The sequence below is a fragment of the Rhinolophus sinicus genome, linkage group LG02 (assembly GCF_036562045.2).
Source record: "Rhinolophus sinicus isolate RSC01 linkage group LG02, ASM3656204v1, whole genome shotgun sequence".
NCBI lineage: Eukaryota > Metazoa > Chordata > Mammalia > Chiroptera > Rhinolophidae > Rhinolophus > Rhinolophus sinicus.
In genome coordinates, this window is record NC_133752.1 from 99177446 (window position 1) to 99187935 (window position 10490).

The 10490-nt window shown below is 41.6% G+C and overlaps 1 protein-coding gene across 1 annotated transcript in view; it reads right to left on the reverse strand.

Moving 5' to 3' along the window:
- Nucleotides 1–10474, reverse strand: part of CDC123 (cell division cycle 123) — a 61827-nt gene extending 51353 nt beyond the window's left edge. Inside the window, exons 1-2 of the mRNA XM_019710265.2 lie at nt 10251–10474; nt 5779–5850 (exon numbers count right to left, since the gene is read on the reverse strand). Coding sequence (XP_019565824.2) covers nt 5779–5850; nt 10251–10324 — 146 coding nt within the window. The 5' untranslated portion in view covers nt 10325–10474. The remainder of the gene's footprint in view (nt 1–5778; nt 5851–10250) is intronic.
- Between the last annotated feature and the right edge of the window lie 16 nt (nt 10475–10490).

The following is a 10490-nucleotide window of genomic DNA, read 5'->3' on the forward strand; positions in this document are numbered from 1 at the left end:
TTCAAACCCCCATGACCATCTTGTGGTTACCGACTATTTTTCAAAACCTCTCACCTTCCCCTTATCCCCACCCCCCCGCCCCTTTAGCAACCCTCTGTTTTTCCTCCATGTTTCCAAAGCTGTCTCTGATTAGTTCATTCAGGAAAAGTTCACTTTTTGAGACACAAACTATTAAAAACCAACATGAAATTAATGAGAGTACACTGCCAAGAAGAGATGACAGAATAAAAACTTCTCTTCTCTGAAACCACTAGAAACAAGGAAAGGAAAACTCAGACAGACTCCTCCTGTGATGACACTAAGAGTCTGAATGCAGTGAATGAGAACATGCCGCCAAAGACAGGAGGACCAGCGGGAAGACCCCACCACAGGAAACCTGCCGAGCCTGTGGGACAGCCCTGAGGGGCAAAGCCGAGAATCGTTGTTTATACAGTGAAAAGAGCGTGTGGGCTGGTGTCTGGACCGGAACCACAGAGAGCTGTGGGGGACAGAGGGCAAGAGAAATACTCAGACACGCTCTCTTTGAAGAAGTCACTGCCTGAAGCAGGTGTTGGAAGGGGCCTTGGAGCAGCCAATCTGCATTGCCTGAGGGAAGCAAAAGCTGAAAGAACTCCAGGGAATAATGGGTCCTGGGCCCTCCTCAACAGTCAACTACAAACTACGGGCCTAAGAAGAACTCACTCAATAACTGAAACAAATAATAATCAGAAGAGCCAGCACAGGATCTATACAAAGAAACTACAAGAAAAAGGAAAATGGAGCCTCTGGTTGACCATGGGTATTTGAAACTCCACTAAAATGACAGGAAAGATCCCAAGGGAAAAGGACCCAAAAGGAGACAACTGTAGAAGAAAGATGACAACAAAAGTTTGGAAACCAGAAAGCCAGTGTGGGGGGTAACTCACAGAGCAACACCCAGGACATGGAGTCCAGGTGGATGATGGGGCCGTAGCCCTGGACTATGAACAGGGTGACTAGTGTCCAGTCCGTAAAGGGGCAGGACGACTCACTCGGCCTTCCTCAACGTGCACACCCAAGCAGCTAACCTCCGCCACCCCCGGGGGTAAGCAAGTTTATTCTCGGAAAAAATGAAGTACAGAGGCTCAGACCTCAGGCCCATGATGTGCAAGTCCTGCAAACAGTGAGACCTCCGGTCCCCTTGTGCCCACCCTGCTCCCCAAGTGTGGACAGATTCCACGCTTCCTCTCTGTGGAGCCTGAACCCCCAGAGGAAACACCTACAAACACTGTCAGCTGGAATCTTCCATCAATCTTAGTCAAGGAGCCCCCCCTGTAAGGGCTATACTGTAGTTTTTATTTTCAAGATTTAACACTCTAGTTTGGTTCGGTTTGCCAATGTAATCTAGTTTAAAGGTTTTTAAAATTTTCTTTTCTTTGCTTCCTTCCCCTCCTGCGACTTTAATGGCTGTTTACTCAAGGCCATACTCATACTTCGCTAATTTGCAGAACAACTGGATTTAGTGTTTTCTCAAGGCTGCAGGCTCACCTGTTATCTCCTAAACCCCCTGGTCCTGACTTGAAAGAAGCTGTGACAGCCTTGTGCTGGGACCCACTCCTACAATGAGACTGAGATAACTGTACCTGTGAAACAAACCAGATCCCGGGTAACACTATTCCTTCTTCAAACTCAACACCCAGAAAACTCCCTTCTTCCTTTGTTCTGCCTCATCTTAAGAGCCTATAAAACCTTTTGGGTGTGCTGGGAACAGGAGAAGCATCTGCCATCCTCCTGAAATGCTGGCATTTTGAACAAACCTGCTTTTCTTTCCACCAACTTTTTCTCTCAGTTATTGGCTCACAGGCGACAAGCAACCACACCTGAGGTTGATAACACACCCACGTACACAGTTTCCAAATGTATATGTATGTGTGTCCCTCACTCTTAAATACAAATAAAGGCCTAAGATCATTAGAAAACTATAGAAAGGCTCCAAGATAAAAAAGAGTTTCTAAAAAATGAAGAAGAAAAAGGTACATGGAAGAAATAAGACAATAAAGGGAGCAAATAAAAAATACTCTAAAAAATCATTAATATCCTTAAAGATAAAAGAAGATATTGCATCCATGAAATAACAAGAGGCCAGAAGAAAGGAACAGAGGACAGGATTGAACTTGTAGAATCTATAAACCAGATAGCAGAAGTTTAAAAATTCAATGGAATGAATGGCAAAATCAAAGAAATTACCTAGAAAGTAGAACTACGATGACAAAGAAATAGACAATAAAGAAGAAATTATACAGTTCAGAGAATTAATCCAGCAGATCCAACATCTAAATAATAAGACTTCTAGAAAGAAAAGCAAGGAAATCATCAATGATATAGTATTTTTAAATGTCCCCGAACTAAAAAATGTTAAGTCTCTAGAACTAAAGGGCCCACGAAGTATATAGCACAACGAATGGGGGGAAAACCTCAGGTGATGTGCAAAGATGGCCACAGTAATTCTTGTACGGCGTTAGGCATGCCCTTTTGCAGGGTGACTTTGCCACTCTTCTCATGAAGAAATAGCATTTATTTCCACATCCCTTTAATTTAGACTGGCTAAATTCAGGACTCACTGCGGACAACAGAATGTAGCACAAGTGACCCCACAATTCTGAGCCGAGGTGTCAAGTCTTCACAGCCTCCTCACTCACATTTTGTGGAACACAGCCCCCACTATGTGAAGCTAAGGTTAGTCTTTCGGAGGATGCGAGACCACATGGGAAGAGAGGCCCAGCTAAGAGTCAGCACCAACTGCCAAACACGTGAGCAAGGCCACCTTAAAACTGTGCAGTTCGGTCAAGCCCCCATAGGACTACAGCCGCAGGCGTGACCTTAGCGAGACCAACAGAAGACCCACGCGGTGCCATAAATAACAGAAGCTCTGAGATTTTACCTAACAAGTGAGCCTGCCTGTCCTATAACAGTGTCTGGTTCTTTGCTTTGCGGATCTGGAAGCTCAATTCTTTAGGATTACAAAGACTTGATTAAAATTTGGGAAACTGGTATACATTAACCAAAATCACAACAGACTGATTGATTGATTGATTAACCAGTGTGTCAATTTCTTGATTTACAGAGGAGGATATGCCTTTCCAATGACTGCTACCATAACACTTACCATAAAATATACACTCAATAAATCTGAACAAAACCACTCCTGGTAGCTTCGTATTTATTTCTTAACAAGATACTTACACTATCATTTCTTAATATTATCTCTACTTTAGGTATTATTTCTTGACAGAGTTGTGAAGATTCAAAACATGAACATATCTAACATGTGTTTTATAATTGGCATCTGTTATTATTCTGCCTTAAGAAAGAACTCAGGACCGGAAAGGGATGGAGAGGCTTAGTACTCGGACACACTGAGTCAGCCCCATTCTGTGGGCCAAGTTCAGTTACCACCTATACGATAAAAACTTCCTGGATCATCCCCACTCACAGTGATTGCTTAAGCTCCAAAAATATTGCTTATCAGAATACTGGATGCTTTTATTCAAAAAACCCCAGACATCTATTTTTTTACATCTTTGACTTGACTACTAAGCCTGAATTCCCAAGGTAGGAAGTCGCACCCAACCATCTTGTTAGTCCAGTAGCAGGTTCAGCACCCATCTCACAGTAGGCACCCACTGAAAATGAATCAGTCTCCACCAGAAATGCATGTTACCAGCCTTTCCAATACCCACTCTAGGCAATGATAATCAAACGATACGTTCTCTTTCCCTGAACCCTGGATGCAGCTTCAGAATTCTTCCAACACATCACTCCAGGAAACCATTACCAGTAGATCTGAGTTGGCAACAAGATAAACCTAGTTACCATCCTTGGTCCATACTATTCCTCTGACTCAGTACAGGCCACCACGAAAAAGAGTGAAGTAACCATGTTCATTCATTCACTCATTCAACAAATATTTATTGACTCCAGATTCCATGCTAAGTTATAAATAAGACACTATGAGGAACTTACAGCCTGGAGTGAAAGGAATGTATTGCACGTGGAAGGAACAGAGATAAGGCATGAAGAATCAGGACTACGGCAGACCCGATTAGCTATTTCCCCACTTCTCTGCTACTAAAAACTCCAACTTGTTCAGATACTAAGTGCCCTGTGCATTATGAACGAGATCCAAGACATGTCCAATTCATTCACTTCTTCCCCGTCCAGGGTCACCATTAGTGCAAGCCACCATCCGTTCTCACTTGGTCCAATGTAATATCCTAACTGGTGTCCGGTTTTCATACAGTCACTGTTCACAGTGGAAAACTGCTGAAGTCACTCTCTGGCTCAGAGCCCTTCAGTGCCTTCCTGCTGACCTCAGAATAAATTCTAGGATCTTCAACATGACTCCCCCACACCCACCCCAACCTGAACCCTAACTACCTCTCCCATGTCCCCAGCTGAGTCTCACACCACTTGCCCCTACCATGCTCCAAACACGTAACCCTTACTTTCATGCATGGCAAGCTCTTCCATGCCTCAGAATCCCCCTTAGTTCTGTTCCCTCAGCCTGGAAGATTCTTCCTTCTGCCCTTCAACTGACACCCTAACTTCGTCTCAGAGGCTCCTAAGTTACTTTTTCAGGCTATTCCAACCCTCCCTGCAATCCTCAGCCCCGCCCCTACCCCCAGTAATTTAATATGTGAGTGACCCCCCCATTTCCTTCATAGCACTTACCACAATTTTCACTTATATACTGACTGATGTATTTAATGCTCAGACTGCGATTAACGATGATGAGAGCAGTATCTCTTAACATACACTAGACTAGGCATTGGGCTAAACATTTCACACACTTCACACACGATCTCTTTTTATCCCGGCCCCAATCCTATGAGGTTAGTTCTATGATATCAGTCACCCCACTTACAGACAAGAAAACTGAGGCACAGAGAGCTTTCAGTTTCACAGGATGAAAAAATTCTGGAGATGAATGGTGATGGACATTATAAATGTACTTAAAACCAATGAGGTGTACACTTTAAAATGGTTAACATAAATTTTATGTTATGTGCATTTTATCACGATAAAACAAATTGTTCAATAATTCTAAGGGAAAATTACTTCCAACCTATAATTCTATAAACAAGAGTGAGGTCCCAGCAAGGGTTTCCACTAGGCTATTGTAGAAAGGATGCTGAAGGATGAGCACCACGGTAACAGGACTGCTGAGCAGAGACCTGAAGTAACAAACAGGAACATCATTAACTTCTATGATTCTTCAACTTTCAAGTTGGCACTAAAAAGACTAAAGCAAGGTAACTTCTTCTTTTACAAACAGAGAAACTACATGGACAGAGAAAGTGGAGGTGGGGCCATGGTGGGTTAACTGTGGGGAACAAAATGCTAACACACTAAATGATATGCCCTAGTAAAGCTCTGTTTGCAATGGACAATGAATGTTTTATCTTAAAAACTGAAGGACCTCAAAGGGTCATAACAGGCCCTCTTACCCCACCAACCCCAACCCATCTCCAGAAGGCATCGTTATCAACATATCCATTTTCTAACAGCAGAGATGAAAGGAACCGTTCAATTTCATATCTAGCAATTATTAGAAGTACTCCATTCTGAAAATCTTATTAATTGTGCATTAATAAGATTACAAGGAATACAGGAGAAAGATCACATAATTTTAACTAGGGAAAAAAAGGGGAAAGAATGGTGTCAAAGCTAATGTATTTATTTCACACGGCAAAAGTTGAGATTTAATCAGCACAACATTTCTCTATGATAAAGTTAAAAATACTTTCTGATGTACTTTACCTTCCTGAAACCACCAGAGTTCCATCATCGAGTAAATAATCCTTCACATTCTGAGGAAGTGGAAGAATGACACTAAAAAAAAAAAAAAAAAAAAAAAGCAAGCATATATCAAAAAATGGCATCATTTAAAAAGACCATGCATAAGTAAAGAGAAAAAACTCCAAACTCAATTAATTTTTTAATTACTTGTCCCCTTTATTTGAATAGGAAGTGGGAAATGTTAATGATGTACATTTGGTGGCCACAGACTAGAAATCAGAATAACATGAATAAATTTTGCAGTAAACTGAATTAGGTTCATAAAACTGCCAGTTTTCTTTGTGATACAGAAACAAAAGCCAACCAAATCCAAAGAACCAGGCTGAAATCACAATGTGAAAGCGACCAACTCAAAAGAATTCTGCTTGAGTACAGTTGTTATGTAACGCCCCTAGGAAATTAGAGACCAGCAGGTATTTGCAGCAGCACAGGAAATGTAGCAAACCAATCAGAAGCTTAAGAGCATCTGACCACCTTCAAAGACAGAGGACAGACGTAGACTAAGACTCTGGAAACCATTCCTTGGTGAGCAAGGATCACATACCCTGAAGGAGTCATGCTCTGTGTGGATGTTTCGCTGGCATTCGACTTAACTGATCACCAGAGCAAAAAGCTCCTTAACTGGCCGTGCGTTAGTGTAATTTGTTTCAGATCGCCATAACCAAGGAATGGCAAAGCCATTTAAGAAGTCACTTAAAACCTCATGGGAAATTTGGTTTTTACCTGTAGTAATAAACTATTTAAAAATCCTGCCACAGATACCTAAAGGTAATGTTATTATTTTGGCCGTGAGACGTGTATTTTTTTTAAGTGAAAAAGATTATGGTCTGCTTTCAGAGGGTCAACAGAAGATCAACTTATAAATATGCTTCATTTATTGATTGATAAGTTTTTTTGGCACATCACAATGGTTTTTGTGTACAGAATAGATTATTCATGGGCTACTTCAATTTTTAAAATAATACCTGATTTATCAGTTATAATTTCATATTCAAAAGCCTAGTTCTTCATGCTTTTAAAAAAGGTCAACTCCCAAACCTTACTCTTTGTAAATCTGCTAAATTTTAACCAATTTCAAGTGAGCCTTTGAAACTTAAAAGTTGCTTTTGAAGTTTTAACTCTTTTATAAAAATAATCCATTCAATTTTCTTTTTAATTGTCAACTGTCTAATTACAAATAAGCCTTCCCTGATATTTTACTCATATGAAGCCAGCAAATTAACCTGTAAGTATAGTGAATCTAAGGTTCTTGCAAACAATCTGATACTATTTAAAAACTTGAAAGTTTTTCTTATACATTTTAATGTATCACAATTCTAAACCAATTACACAATTTAAATCGGAACCGCAAGGCTAATCTGTTTTTTACATATGCCTATTATCCTCAAAGTGACAAATTCTTAAAGTTATTAAATAAATAGAAAAAAAGATAAAAATCTTAAGTATGAATTATCATTACCTCTACATTTAATTCTAGTTATTTCTGGGGTTAAATAAAGATACCCATGAAAGTAACAATATCATCCCAAGAGAATCAGAGGTAACCTTTCCAAGAGAACAGCAAGTTTGTTTACCTTCTTTTCAGGGGCCTGAGACTGAGAAATGTTGATAGAATTTCAGCTCCTAGGCATTTAGGGTGATTTTGCTGACCACAGTGAGAGCACACAGAGAATCTCTTATATCAACAATGTCTCTAAGTCCCCAAATCAATGACTTCAGAGTCCATGTTCACTGTTTTTGAATTACACTAATTCTCAAGTCTGATTTGAATCTGGACTTTTCCTCCAGGTATCAACCCTTGATTGGATTCAAAACATCTACTTACTGTTTGATTCTATCCTGAAATCTTTGCACACACTTTCTTCCTATTTGGAGGGTCTGCACTTCTTACAGATATTACTAGCTGACACCACGTGGGATTTTGCATAGTTCTCACGAGTCACTGCACTCTTCAGTCACAGTTCTAAAGTTTCCCTCAGGAAGCTACCCTGCACTGTTGTGTAAGTCAAGGAGGATACCAAGGTGATTCTAACAGAAAAATAAAAAATCACAGTACAATATGGTAAGTGCTGTACCAAGATGTACCAAGTGCTACCAAAACTCGGAGGAAAAAGGAACACAAGTCATGGCCAGGCACTTTACAGAAAGCTAATACAGCTGTCAGAGAAGAGCTTAAACCCATCATTGAAATCCACTATTAAGCGAGAATCCAATAAGGTTTAACTGACAGATGTAAAAGAGTTAAATGACAAAGTACCCACACCATCAAGCTGATACAGTTCTGTATATAGATAAGTTACTTTAAGGAATTTTAGAGGTAGAAAGGGACTTTACAGATGAACGTGACTTTCATGTTTGAGGAAAAAAACACGCTTAGAAAGGTAAAGTGGATGGCCCAAAGCCTTCTAATTTTTCGTAAGTCTGAGTCAAAGTTCTAGAACTTGTCAGAACATGTCCTTCTATTCTTACCTGCGTAATCATCTCTGAACCATGATTAATAAACACTGAATAATAATGCTGAGTCAAAACCCAGAATATGGTCTCTCAGCATTAAAGCTGACGATGACAATGACAAAGGTGGCACAACCCCACCAGATTGGACTAGGCGCGGAGGGGTATCCTGCCACATGTTAGGTTCCAGCAATATCACCACAGAACTAACTAGACTGAAGAGTTTAAACACAGAGTAAAAGAATGTGTTCTGACAACACAGCTTGGCAGTGGACTGTTCAGAAAATCCCACCTCTTCATTTATTTTTCACTCTCAGCTTTATATGAATGGTATACATTTTAAGTGAACTAAAATGATTTTGCTCCAGTGGAGCTTTGATTAAATCCAAAAGGTAACAACAAGCACCGTATGTGTATCTGTATGTTTACTACATGCCAGACAGAGTAGCAAGCATTTTAAATGCTTTATCTCATTCAATTCCCATGAGAATCCTATTATTTTCTCAATTTTCCAGATGGGGCTTAGAGAGATTAAGCAATTTGCTCAAAAGGCTGGTGGAACCCAAATTCAAAGCCAGGCAGATGGCTCTGAAGGCAGAGTCCAATTCTTCACCATCACAGCATGTTGCTGACGGCAGAGACACTATGCCAGAGCTTACAAAAGCTACCTGCACCGAAAGCAAATGACAGGTTGAAAGGAAGTCAGTGTGAAATGTCTGACAGGTTTACAAACATACCTTATACCATACCAACCCAAAATAAAGAACTCTAGCATCACCTCAGACCCAAAGCCTATTTCAATTATGCCACGTAATGAAGAACTGGCATGTAAAGTAGGAAGATAACTTCTATATTAGGGGGTCATGTCCACTGCTGCTGTTGAAGAGCTTCCTTTTGTTTCGGTGTGACTCTGACCATCTTCAAATGCAAAGATTCCCTTCCTTTGTGCTGCTCTAACCTCCATTACACCGTGGATAACTGGAAGCAGATTCTATGTAGGCAGAAGAGGATGGGAAAGAAGTGTCTTTTGAATAATCTCATTACGCTATTCCAACCCCTCAAGACTTCAGAGAAGTTTCTTTCCCTCTCTGTATTCACACGCTAGGCACCAAGAGGACACAATGAAAAGGTGGGGACACTTAATATCTAAATAAGTGGAAATTGAGGCTGAAAGAGGGAGCGGGCTAAGTACAGAAAGTCATATCCATAGGCATGTAGTTCTTGTTCTTTGATCTAACCCTCATAGGGAGTGAAAGCCTGCTGGTGCATCTTGCTCCAGGTGTTATGATTCCTTTTAAACATTTGGGGATCTTCTCCCAGCTGCCTTGCCTATATACCTTGCATGACTGGGTGAAGGAGGAAACAATTAGTCCTCTGCTTGCACTGCAAACTGTGGGCCAGAGAACTAGAAAGCAAATACTGTTCCGCAGCTTTTCCAGATGACTCCCTCTCACAGTACATTACCATCCCTAGCAATATATAACTATACTTAACCAATGCTTAATATGTACACTGTAATGTTGGAGCTTCACAAAATCTGAGGTGGGGTCTGTATCCTTGTTCTTGTTTTACTGTGACTGAAAGCAATTACGTCCCGCGGCGGGTTCCCCAGGGGCAAGCCCGCACTGCCCAGTTCTCCTGCTCACCTCCCATCACTGGCAATTCTAACAGCAGTGATGGCGAACCCCCAAGCCTAAGCCACCTTAACCCACTACCTTCTGACCTTCTCGAACCACGACCTACACACTTCTACTTCCCCTAGGACATTTCCTGACACGCAACAGGACGCACGGCAGATATGGATGGACGTCATTAATCTCCCCACCTGAAATACCACTTGGAAGTGGAAATCCCGGTCCTGGAGCTCCTGGCGCTCCAATCCAGTCGTTACAAGGCCTGCATGTTTTGACGGAGATAGGATTCGCCCAAAATGTCGCAGTTCCCTTTTGCCTATCGCACCGACGTAGCCCCTCCCGTCTCACCTCTTGATGGTAAGGCTTCGGAACAGCGGGTACCACGCAGAGAACTGACAGTGCAGCACATGCTCCTTCTTCATCCTCCAGCTGCCGCCGCTGTCCCGCGCTCTCCTTGCAGCAGCCTCCCGGAACCCTCTTCTCCCGTCCCGGAAGTGCCCGACGAGCTATTTTGGCTCTAGGACGCTTCCGGTCCATAAAGCAAGGAGGAAGTGCCAGAAAGGAGAGCAGAAGAGGAGAATCGCGGGG